The sequence below is a fragment of the Anopheles coluzzii genome, chromosome 3, assembly GCF_943734685.1.
Source record: "Anopheles coluzzii chromosome 3, AcolN3, whole genome shotgun sequence".
NCBI lineage: Eukaryota > Metazoa > Arthropoda > Insecta > Diptera > Culicidae > Anopheles > Anopheles coluzzii.
Window position 1 is genome coordinate 36,503,451 of NC_064671.1, and position 12,739 is coordinate 36,516,189.

At 44.8% G+C, this 12,739-nt stretch overlaps 2 protein-coding genes across 3 annotated transcripts; one reads left to right on the forward strand and one right to left on the reverse strand.

The window, feature by feature from the left end:
- Nucleotides 1-1,016: 1,016 nt before the first annotated feature.
- Nucleotides 1,017-5,062, forward strand: LOC120958972 (glyceraldehyde-3-phosphate dehydrogenase 2). Its single transcript, XM_040382068.2, has 2 exons — nt 1,017-1,146; nt 3,019-5,062. The coding sequence occupies exon 2, from the start codon at nt 3,058-3,060 to the stop codon at nt 4,054-4,056; it is 999 nt and encodes a 332-aa protein (XP_040238002.1). The 5' UTR covers nt 1,017-1,146; nt 3,019-3,057; the 3' UTR covers nt 4,057-5,062.
- A 2,374-nt stretch (nt 5,063-7,436) lies between these two features.
- On the reverse strand, nt 7,437-12,457 carry LOC120958970 (CTP synthase). Of its 2 annotated transcripts, none has more exons than XM_040382066.2 (7): nt 12,275-12,457; nt 11,502-11,786; nt 10,965-11,135; nt 8,904-9,660; nt 8,678-8,834; nt 8,467-8,605; nt 7,437-8,386 (listed from the first exon to the last, which is right to left on the reverse strand). In XM_040382066.2, the coding sequence occupies exons 2-7, from the start codon at nt 11,665-11,667 to the stop codon at nt 7,896-7,898; spliced, it is 1,881 nt and encodes a 626-aa protein (XP_040238000.2). In that variant the 5' UTR covers nt 11,668-11,786; nt 12,275-12,457; the 3' UTR covers nt 7,437-7,895. The 2 variants fall into 2 exon arrangements, with proteins under 2 accessions (XP_040238000.2, XP_049465163.1); XM_049609206.1 differs by lacking the exon at nt 12,275-12,457 and adding an exon at nt 11,885-12,095.
- Between the last annotated feature and the right edge of the window lie 282 nt (nt 12,458-12,739).

Consider the following 12,739-nt stretch of genomic DNA (forward strand, 5'->3'; position numbering starts at 1 on the left):
TCAACGTAGCTAGTTGAGAAATACAATATCTTTTCATTTGATATATAATTATATAATTCATACTTTCACTCGATCACTAAATGAACCTTTAATAAAAATCATTACAAATAGATTAATTCAAAACCCAAAATATAAGTGTCCTTTGCATTAACAGATCGGATATTTAAAGTATAAATATTAACTAAGATGAAACATGATTTCAATCAGCATGAATGCAATTCCGCCACTAATTTTGAAACGCAACAGACTAATTGTTTTGCTCCTCGTGTACAAGAAATATGAAATTTACGTCATCTATGACGAAATGTTGGCGAGCAAAGAATGATGACAATTTTCGGCAGCATTGCACTTTCAACCGTTGCTGTGTGAATCATCAACCTGGAAATCACGTAGGGTAAAGTTCCACGTTGAGCATTCCCAGTCGTTTATATTCAATAAAGAAAGGGAAGTTTGCCACCTGTGCCGTGCATGTGTTTTGCACTTTGGATTTGTATAACCCATTCCTTGACAATTGATCTTCGATGAGGTGGGGGGGGGATTGTAATCGAAGGTAGCCGTGATGCAAAAATGCACAACCTGTGTACACAAAGGCCCCTCCTGTCACAACAGCTCAAATTGAACCCTGCTGACCCCAAACAAATCGAACCAGTGTCGAAGCCAAAAATTATGCTTGCCAAAAAAAAGGGAAAAAGAAAACCGAATAAGCAAATGCACAACCGATCGCTTGCTGGCAACAGACAACAGAAAGGCAAAGATCTGCCCCCCTCCGTTAGGGGTCGTACATGTGTATGAGTTTGCCGGTCGTACGGATACGCCGTTGGGTAACGCGGAAGGTTTTGTATCTCGCGAGAATAAGCGCGTGCGTGTGTGTGCCACATGGCAAGAGCGAGATGCGCATGACCGCACGGCATCCGCCTCGGTGACACATACACGAACGGCTCTGCACTACTACTAACACCACCAGCGCACCGAACCGAACGGAGCAAAGCATTTAACGCGCCGGTACCCGTTTGCCCTTGATTGGACCTTGTTTGCCGTACAACTCTCCGCGGATTGAACGCGAAACGCATCACTCAGTCTCCAAAAGCCGACGTGTGAACATCGCGCCTACAGCCTTCTCTCGGGAAACTAGCAAGCCTTCTAACGGTAAGTGGCAATAGTGTGGTGTGAGGTGAGGTGAAGGTAGTTGCTGTGCCTGTGCTAAAGAGGTTGGAATTTTGGAGGAAGAACTATCCATCCAAATTATCCCTCCTTTTCTTCGTTCTACCCTTTAATCTCTTTTGTCCCTTGATAACATCATCCCCTGCTTATTTCCACGACAAAAAACGAGGCCATCTTTGATCGATAATTGTCAATGGGCGAAGAAAAGTGAAATGTACCAAAGAGTGTATTTTTTGTTCGTCTACATACGTGCAGCAGGCGTGCTTTTTCCGGTCCTTTTTGCTAAGCAACCGCGCCTGAAACTGTGATACTTCCCATCATTCCCGTATGCGACACGGAGGGAAGTTCTGGAAGGTTCCAATTATTATCAGCCGACTGGTGCATGTGTGGATTGAGGCAATAAGTGCACTCTTGCGCCTAAAAAGAAAACGAAAAAGAATGTGAATAGAAATACAAAGTGCATATAAATTCTTTCTAAATGAATCGCCCTGGTGTGAGGCGATGCTTACAAAGGGGGGAGTTTGCGCGAAAAAAAATGGACTCCTATTTCAATCGATAAATGGCGCTGTGTGTGGGTGTGTTTTTTCACTTACACTTTCACTGGTGGGGAGCATCAAATTATAAAAAAGGGGCTCCATCTCCATCTTTGCTGCTAATCCCGCTCATCATGGGAAGCTTCACTATCATCGGGTTGAAATGACTCGAAGGGCGCGCACACTATTGATTGTATTACACAATCGCGAACACCGTTCAGGTTTTAGAACACAGAGACCGTGAAAGCAGTCGCGCTGCGGTGGTCGGTACCGAGGTCAGCTTTATCAATTGATTAATGTATTGCGCCCTCTGCCATTTATACATTAATAGTCATTTGTGCTGGACACCGTTGTTCCAGTGTCTTTCCTACTTGCTTTTCTGCCCTGCTTCTTTTCCAATAGGATTTGTGTCCACAATTGCCGGCGAAGTTGATGCACAGAGGACCACTTTTTCCATCTGACCTCTAAACGACCTTTCTCGTGCGAGGCTGACGCGTGCACGGGCCCATCTCTCACACTCGCTCTCTCCGGCTCCATCTCTCTCTCTCTCTTGGTAGTAGTGGTGTGGTGTGATGGTTGCGCTGAATGAGATGCGATGCGCGTGTGCGTGTGTTGTACTCTTTCTATCGCTTTTGTTTCTACCGGCTTCTCTCGTGCCGCGCGGATCACGAACCCAAGCGGATGATGATGATGATGTTAGTGAACACAGCCGTAGGGACAGTTTTATTGAATTCTGTGATCGTTTTTTGCCTATTGGAAAATTCCCACTTCAAATTTGAAAAACGACAACTGTAAAACAAGCAGTTAATAAATAATTGATTTAAATTATAAATACCAAATTTTGTTGCAGTACAGTAAAACAGGTGACGTAATTCCTTCTAGTATCTGTTTTATGCAATGGCGCGTGGTGTTTGTGACAAGCTGGCTGCCTATTCTCGAATCGTTAATTTAAAATTGGAAGCCGTCGCCTACTGCGATAGCGTTTATAGCCCCTCTTTGTTCAACCAATTGAGTTGGCTACGAAATCGGAAAAGTGTTCCCGCCGCCTGCACTGCCTCGGCTACGGCGGCCCTCTCTAGCTCCCCTCTCCCTGTTTAGCTTCTATTTTTAACCGCCGGCGATCCTGAGCATTTCCGTTTTCCTCGGTGTTGTGTAATCGAACGAATCGTTGACACAGACGCAAACAAACCAATTTCCCCTTTTATCGCCTCAACTCTCCCCAACCCCTATTGCCTTGAGTTTGAATTAACATAACCCCACAGAAAGGTTTATAATTAAAACGCTTGTTCTACTACTCTACCCCCTTTCGTCCCGCCCAATACAGTTCGTCGTTTAATCTACAACAACAACTCCACCGCTAAACATGTCGAAGATCGGAATTAACGGATTTGGCCGCATCGGTCGTCTGGTGCTGCGCGCCGCCATCACCAAGGGTGCGTCGGTGGTCGCCATCAACGATCCGTTCATCGGCGTCGACTACATGGTGTACCTGTTCAAGTACGACTCGACGCACGGTCGCTTCAAGGGCGAGGTGTCCGCCCAGGACGGCTGCCTGGTCGTGAACGGCCAGAAGATTGCCGTGTTCCAGGAGCGCGACCCGAAGGCGATCCCGTGGGGCAAGGCCGGCGCGGAGTACGTCGTTGAGTCGACCGGTGTGTTCACCACGACCGAGAAGGCATCCGCCCATCTGGAGGGTGGCGCCAAGAAGGTCATCATCTCGGCCCCGTCCGCCGATGCGCCGATGTTCGTCGTCGGTGTCAACCTGGAGGCGTACGAGCCATCGATGAAGGTCGTGTCGAACGCGTCCTGCACCACCAACTGTCTCGCCCCGCTGGCCAAGGTCATCAACGACAACTTCGGCATCCTGGAGGGTCTGATGACGACGGTGCACGCGACCACCGCCACCCAGAAGACGGTGGATGGCCCGTCGGGCAAGCTGTGGCGTGATGGCCGTGGTGCCGCCCAGAACATCATTCCGGCGGCGACCGGTGCCGCCAAGGCGGTGGGCAAGGTCATCCCGGCCCTGAACGGCAAGCTGACCGGTATGGCGTTCCGCGTCCCGACCCCGAACGTCTCGGTCGTCGATCTGACCGTGCGCCTGTCCAAGCCGGCCACCTACGACCAGATCAAGCAGAAGGTGAAGGAGGCCGCCAACGGTCCGATGAAGGGCATCCTGGACTACACCGAGGAGGAGGTCGTGTCGACCGACTTCGTCGGCGACTGCCACTCGTCCATCTTTGACGCGAAGGCTGGCATCCAGCTGAGCGACACGTTCGTCAAGCTGATCTCCTGGTACGACAACGAGTACGGCTACTCGAACCGCGTCGTCGATCTGATCAAGTACATGCAGACCAAGGATTAAGCTCCCTCGGTTGATTGTGTGGTGTGGCGTGGTGCCGTTGCGAGACGAGTGAGTGACGGGAGTAGTTGGAGCGGGAAAGGAACACTGCTGTTGCGTGCTGCGTTCGTAATACGTTCGTGCTTAGGTGGACTAGGCGGAGGGGATTGATGCGGAGGAAGCGGATTGATGGGGGGGAGACTGAGGCAGTACTGTTTAGGATGGCTTGATTGCAGGTCGAGACACGACGGTGATCGACTAGTCCCAATCTCAAACGTCGTTCTCTGACCGCTTACCTAGTGCAGGTATCCTTTTGTCCATCTTTGTGAGATAGCTAGAAGGATACGCTAGATGTACCTAGTCGCGAGAGAAGAGAACGGAGCGAAAACGGGACGAAATGCTCGATCACCATTTTCCAGAATACTTCTACCGTCTTGGCCATACGGTTATCAAGCATCCGGACAAAACATCACGACACCAACCTCACAACCCCCCAGAATTGCGCATCCTTCCGTCTCTTCCGTTTCATCCTCATTCTGGCGGCTCCTTCCTTCGTGGTCCCGTTTTTCTTCCACCGGTTGGAGGAAGTGGGCACCACCGTTATACGAAGCAGAGCAGAATGTTGTGACTGAAATCCACTGGAAGGACTTGGATAAACAACAACCAACCAACGTACAACGCTCTAAGTCCGCTAACAGCGCGTAATTTATTATAGTCGTCTCAGTTTATGCAAACGATTTAAGATCGCTTCGTCGTTATACATACATACTATCTATGTTGCATGTAATAATGGAGAACATTTCACAAACATACACATAGAGAACACACACACACACACAGTACACAGAAACACAGATACACATTACATAGACGGACTTCATACAGACGGCACTATACAGGAGAGTAAACCAACCAACCAACCACCTCCCCCCTCCAAAATGTTCTGTTTAGTTGGTAAGGATTAATGATATAAAAGTAAAAAGAAACAATAAATTTAAACTGCTAAAGCGTTACTAGAACCAAACACAAATGGGATTTTGTTTCTTTTCGGTTAATTTGAGTTGGATTGGTGTAATGTATGACCTTTGTTTGCTGTTCGTTTGCTTAACTGCCGCGGCTCTTGAGGAGAGTCATCATTGCGTCATCATTGGTCTGTGTGACCTTGACAGCAGGACACAGGCCGGGAAGGGTTGGGAAGTATTGGGTGAAATAGGAACTGCGCATCGATTCGTAAGTAATTCGGGGTAGAATGGGCAACAAGTTCGCTACCTCCAACAAAGGAATTTTGTCCAAAAAGGAACAAAGTCTTATCCCGGGCTTACATGGTTATAGCTACCGTTCTCTGATCGTCTTGTTGTATGTTGCTAGATTTTCGTACCCTTACCAGGTGATCAGTCTTACTCCTTTGTGCTGCTATAGTAGCTTCCTCGAGCTCTGGTGCAGAACGTGTCCGTCCGACTGTCTGGATTTAGGGAAGGTTTTTTGCCTTCCGGTTTGGGGATGCATGGCATACTAACATTTAGGAACATGACAACAAACACTTACAGGGGTTTTCAGGGTGTTATCATAAATTTGGGACACTTTCTTGACTCTTTTTCACACGGGAAGTGGAACTTTATGAGAAGTACACCCTACGACCCTCTTTTTGGGTAGTCTCATATGAAGACCAATATGAATTTCCTTGAAAACCCCTGTTTTGCTATGACAGACTTCCAGACTTCCTGCAAGACGACACACACTGCTAAGACATCGGCACGTTTGGGTAAGGAACCCTCACCGTACCTCCATCAGCAGTGTCATTAACAGCTACCCTAAAATGGCACATCGTAGAGGATTATTCGAAAATGGGCTAAAAGGATCTAAAGTTACAGGGCACATCATGGGCATAATAATCCAAAGGGCTCATACAGGGTTTCCCACGATTTGCTGGTTGGGTTCCCGTAAGTGTTTCCGTTCGTCTCACGATTTATTCACCTTTTTCCATATATTTTTGGATCGTTCCCACGATTTATTGGAAGCGATCGATTGGAAATCAATTCAATTGATCTAATAAAATCGATGCAACGCCCAATAAATCATGGGAACATCATGAGAATCAGCCAAAAATCCTAGAGAATAATAATAGCCCCTTTAAGATTTACATTATTAACATTTGAAATACTTATAATAATTATAATAATAAATTTAAAGTTAACTTTATGTAACGAGAAGTGGATTCTAGGGTAACCTTTTTGGGAAACCTTTTAGATTCGAATTGGATTATTATATACGAACTCCAGAAGAACCTTGTGCGACCTTTGCCACTATTTCAAGATGCATATATTCTAAATATTTAAACAAAATCAAATAAACAGAAGTTGAAAAATATTTTATTGTTAACTAATCAAGTTCGATCAGGATATGAAATTGGTTTTGAACAATTGGACATGGATTTATTTTATCCCAAACAACTATTAAAAATGATAACATTTTTTGTTATTGTGAATTTTAAACACTTTCATATACTTTATTTAATTGTTAAGAATATAAAAAAGAAAAGATCATATTAGATCACACTTACATGATCCTGGTGCTAGGAAACTTAGAGCCAATGAATGGAGCACCAATTGCATTCTAATTAGGAGTCTTTTTTCGCGACCACTTAAAACTATCGTTTGTTTGCTATTGGATTAAGTGTTTGTTTGCTGCTAAAAATTTGAATATTGCTAGAAACTATATCATTATTAATTGTTTTCATTTCTTTATACAATTTTTTTTCCTACCTAAAGGTGCGCGTACAGTGGTTGCGTGAAGGGGAAAATTATTTTTTCGGGTGGTTTTTTGGGTTCATTTATTTTTTAAACAAGCTGAGCTGAACTATGAGTTAAATCAAACATCAAACGATAAGGAATTGCATTCTCCGATGGATAAACAATGATCATTTGACCCTTCAAATTTAACCCAGCAAATCTGTTTTATCATTTATTTGCTCTTTCAATATCAGAGAAGAGTTTTAAAAGTGCAGTTGAACGAAAAACGATCCTTGCTCTATTGAGGATTGGAATTATAACACCGTTTGATGCATGTAATTAATATATCATCTTGTTAATAAACAAATATTAGCAAAAAAAACCCTCAAAATATCATCTTCCCATTCATACGCTACCTTCCCGCACTGTGTATAAACATTGAAATAAGTAAAAAATGTGCATTAATTCAGCAGATGCAGTTCCTTTCCTTAGTTCTGTCACAATTTTTATTTCCGCTTTGTTTGTAACTCTTCAAAAAGGCAATGTAAGTAAAACTGTAGTAACAGTAATGTATCAATTCCATCCCAAACAAGATATCGAGCTTTTTTATCACAAGTTCTTTTCTCCTTTTTTGCTCTCTTTCTCTCTGTTGCAGTGAAAATTGCAGGGAGCCTCCTCAGATAGACATTTAATCAAGAAAGAGCAAACAAAAGTAAATTGTTGTGCTGCTGCTGCTGGATGCGCTTACAAACTATAAATGATTGGCAAATGAACAATTAAAACCTATTCGTTAAGCTCTATTTATTTCAAGCGTCTCGCCCTTTCGGCGGCACAAGTTCAACTGTTTAACTGTTCAATCGGTAAGAAATTGTGTATTATTCTAGAAATTGGATTTCTTTATCAATCGGAAACATTCTGTTGAATGCGCTTTTTTGTTTTGCGTGATTTTCACGATGCACAGCTCCACTGACTTGTCTTGGGTTTTAACTTTACACAGCTGAACCTACTATCGCTCTGTTACGCTTTGCAGTTGGAAGAATTGGGTAGCTGTCTCAACCATTCTGCCAGCTCTTTTTTCACCGAAAAACCTTATCGTTGCAATACTTACCTTTTAACCGGCGATGCTTCCCCGCTTTAATCCGTTCCATTCGTATGCACCCCGTTCATTTTGATGGGCGATTCTTGCTTGCTCGGAACCGCACCGTTCACCTGCACCGCAGCGGATGTGCTCGCCTCACTCTTCAGTCCATTGGCACGCTCGCGGATCTGATTAAGCTCCTGCGCGTTCACCTTATCGTTCGGCATTGTGCTGCTCGGGCTGCACTGCTGCTGGAGCAGCTTCTGCCCATCCTTGAGGTAGGAATCGAGCTTACCGACCGCGGCCAGTATCAGCCCCAAGAACGGTGGCGAAGGTTTGAGCGGGCGCGACAGATACTCGGGATGGAACTGGGTCGCTACGTAGTATACGTGGTCTTTCAGCTCCATAATTTCCATGCGCTCCTTTTCCGAGTCCGTGCCGACGAAGCGCATACCATGCGATTCGAGCTGTGCCACATAGTCCGGGTTCACCTCGTACCGGTGCCGGTGGCGCTCCTCGATCTGCTGCTTGTTGTTGTACAGTTGACCTGAAGGAAGCATAGGTGGGTGAGTGGGTGCAACAGAAAGAAAAGTAAACGAATCGTGTTGGAGGACGTGCTCTGCTTACGGATTTTGCTGTAGCCCCGGAAAATGGTCGTCCGTTTGCCAAGTCGCATCGTTCCGCCATACACGCCCGTATGATGTTCGGGCATGTCGATCACCAAGGGATGGGGTGTATCCGGGTTCGATTCCGTCGTATGCGCACCCTGTGGGAGAGGAGGGAAATCATGAATTACAATTAATGGTATTTGATTTGATTGAATTTAATGTTTGCTCACCTCCAATCCAAGCACATTGCGAGCGAATTCAATAACGGCAGCCTGTAAACCGAGACATATACCGAGCATCGGTTTGCCATTCTCGCGTGCCCACTGACACGCACGAATTTTGCCCTCTAAACCACGCGAACCGAACCCACCAGGGACAATGATACCACTGTAAACAAAAACAAAACGTTTCAATTAACCTTCCCATCGATCTACCGCAATTCTACCATCCACTTACTGGCTGTTGGTCAGATCGTGCCACGCATCGTAGTACAGGCTGGTGTTTTCTATCTTCGTCTCGCGCTCCAGATTCGACGAATCGATGAACGTCAGGTTCAGCTTGTACCCGGCCGCAATCGATGCGTGCAGCAGCGACTTCATCACGGACGCGTACGAATCCTGCAGCCGCGTGTACTTCCCGACCAGCGCTATGTTCACCTTCTTGTACACATTGTCCACCCGTTCCGCCAGATCGCGCCACGATTGCATAAAGTTCGCCGGCCTCGGCGTGGGCAGATTCAGCTGCAGCCGCTCCTTCAGAATGTCCACCACGCCGGCCTGCTCCATCAGCAGCGGCACGTGATAGATCGAGGACAGGTCGTGTATGCAGATCACCTGATCCGGCGACACGTGACAGAAGTTGCTAATCTTGTCCTTCACCTCATCGCCGATCGGATTCTCCGACCGGCACACGATCATGTCCGGGCTCAGGCCAAACCCGCGCAGCTCACGGACGCTTGCCTGGGTGGGTTTGGTTTTCGGTTCACCGGTAGCCCGGGGCAACGGGACGAGCGATACGTGCGCCACGCAAAAGTTTTCCTTCTTCACGCGAAACTGAAACTGGCGGAAGGCTTCTACGAACGGCATGCCCTCGATGTCACCGATCGTGCCGCCCAGCTCGACGATGCACACCTCCGGCACGATGTTGTCCTTTACCGGCTGCTTCGCTACCCGCTCCACCCATTCCTGGATGGCGTCCGTTATGTGCGGAACCACTGCGGGGAGAGAGAAAAATAGGAGATTTAATAGAAATAGATATTGGAAGCTGTAAGCAGTTTAATTACAGGGTTTGTTGGCCAATTGATAATCGCGTGGCAAAAAAAAATTAACAATTTTATGTCTTCATGAATGTTTTTTCTTATTTTTTTGTACTTCAATTGCTAATTGCTATTAAATTGATATTGTATTGAAAATGCATATTAAATTGATTAATTAAATATATTTTTTTATTTTAAAATTCATTTATTTTTTTCTGGCAGAGTCATTTACAGGGTTTTCCACGATTTATTTGTCAGATTCCATATTTTTTTGGGCTCGTTTCACGATTTATTCATCGTTTCCCATACATTTTTTGGTACGTTCCCAAAATTTATTGGTATAGTCCTATTGGATATAAATACAATTGAACCAAAAAATTCTGGGAATCGACCAAAAAACTCTGGGAACGCACCCAAAATATATGGGAACCAACCAGCAATTGATGGGAACCACGATTTATTGGTTGTAAAGCCCTGTAATACAATAAATTTTAATTTTCAATTGAGACACTCATATTGAGAATATTGAGAAATACTCATATTTTTTACTAAAAAGGTCGTACTATCTAAAATAAATAAAGGTTAAGCAAGAAATTCGCAAATTAATTCTGCGTAGAAAAAATAAATAAATTGAAAAATAAAATAAATTGCATAAAACATAAACTTTCGCTGTTTTCAAAATTATACAAACGTTGGTTTGAATCTTTAAGCGGTTCTGCAAGGAGCTGTAAATATGTTTTAAACTATTTAAATAGACATTACTGTTTGATCCTCAATTATGTGATTATTAGTACGTCTTGGGTTTCTTATTATTTATTATTATTTTTGTTAAATAATGTTGAAGACGTGTCTGATATTTTTAAATCCTATGCGAAATTATACAACCCAAAAACAAATCTGAACTGTTAATATCGAGACTTTGCTAGGCCGTTTTCACTTGTTTGGCTTTACTCTTTTACCATCCTTTGCCTATTGCGGCCATCATTTACCTATTTCTTTAACATCTTTAGCTAGAAGAATACTTATTGCACTCACTGTATATACTTTACACGAGTAATTAAATTGACCTGTATGTGTTCTTGTCTAAGTGCAAAATATTAGGTATGGTTAAACATTTTTTTTCCATTCCAACTGATCCAACTGATACATTACGAAGCAAATGCACCAGATTATCAAAAATATAATAATGCATAAAAGTCTTAACAAAATTCGTTATTTTCCAAACCGTGTAAAATTCAATACATTTCCCACCTCTCACCTACCTTGAACGGTTTTGCCAAGATAATCCCCGATACGCTCCTTATCGATCACCATTTTATACATTTTGCCCGTAGTAATGTTGTTGTCCTTGTGCAGCACAATGTCCAGAAAACGCTCATAGTTTCCCAGATCCAAATCCACCTCACCGCCATCATCAAGAACAAACACCTCACCTAAAATGGCGCAAGAATAGAATCCGAAATTTAGAATTTAATTAGCAAAATATGAAATAAACAATCACCGGCCGATGGGACAATTGCACGCCAAAACCAAAACGCAAAAATAAGAAAGAAGACGCACACCAGCAACAATCACTCACTGGCCACTGTGTACTTACTTGTTTGGCTTTTTCGTTTTCCCTGACAGTGAATGTTACCGTCACGGTCAAGTTCTCTTCGTGGGTTTAAAAATAAAAAGGTATCCCTTTTCTACACGACCGCTTCTTGCCCAACGAAATATCATGCCCGTGAGCTTGCTTGCTTTTTTCTCTTTCTCTTTCTATCTTCGTTGAGGACTATTTCGTCTAGCCGTTTGCTTACCGTGTTCGTATGGGGAGAACGTTCCTGCGTCGATGTTGATGTAAGGATCGATCTTGATCGACGTTATGGGTATGCCGCATGCGTTGAGCAGCGTGCCGAACGAGCTGGCGATAACTCCTTTGCCAACGCCGCTGATCACACCACCCGTGACGAGTATGTACTTCATGCTGCTGCCTTTCTTCTACGACGTATTCGTTCGGTTCGGTCAATCAATTAGCGTGTCTCAGTGTACACACAGCAGGCTAGGACGGCGATGGCGCTGTGTCTCTATGTGTATCTAAACAACTAAAAGAAGAAAATAATATGCACGTCAATGTACGAACGATTTGGGAAAGTGGTTGATAGGGTGGTAGAGCGTGGTTTGTGCGTACGAACGAACCAACCGTCTAGCCCGTTCGTGCCCAACTGGTTCCGGTGCGAAACACTACACTATCTTCAAGCGGCCTTCACCGCAATAGTGCACACAGGCGGATGTTCAAGTACGGGGGCACAACGCGGCACGATTACAGCCGTCCTCGTGTGGCAATAGAGTGCTGTACCAAACCGATTTGTTTGCACTACGCGAGATAATTGTTTGTAAACAAAGAACCTAGACGGTAGGTAAGTAGGTAGCCCTCCCCAGCTGATCCCCCAGCTGGTGTAGCCCCCTCTTGCCGGGCTTATGTGCCCTACGTCGCGAATCAAAAGGAAGTGGTGCGGTGCGGTACTTCAATGCAACGAAATGTGCTCGGGCCTTGTACCGGGACCTTTTAATTCACCTGCGGGTGTATTACCTGTGCCTTCTAACAGCAGCTACAGTGGCGCACCGCACGGAATGGATGCCAATTGCGAGGAAAGTACACTTTTCGTTCGCTTTTTGGCACGCGAAAATAATCTGCGACGGAATTTAAAGTGGCAACCACAAACACGCGGCTCGAGCTTTTCGTTTTTTCCGTCTCGGGCTGTCAAATGTCTTCCTTCAAATGCGCGGTGTGGATAGGGATGGTCCGGGCGAATGATAAGAAATCGATATTAGAATGATTTGTAACTGTTAGCACCTTGCTGATGTGCAATGAATGAGAAAACGTGCTGAAATACTTAACCAGTTCATTAAAAGTATTGTTTGCTGAAATGCAAGTCCACACAACTCGGAAAAAGCCGGTTTAGTCGGTTTGTTTATGGTTGTATTTGCCCATCACTATGCGGGATTGACGGTTTGACAGCTATCGTGTATTGGCGCGCATTTGTGTGCGCAAAAG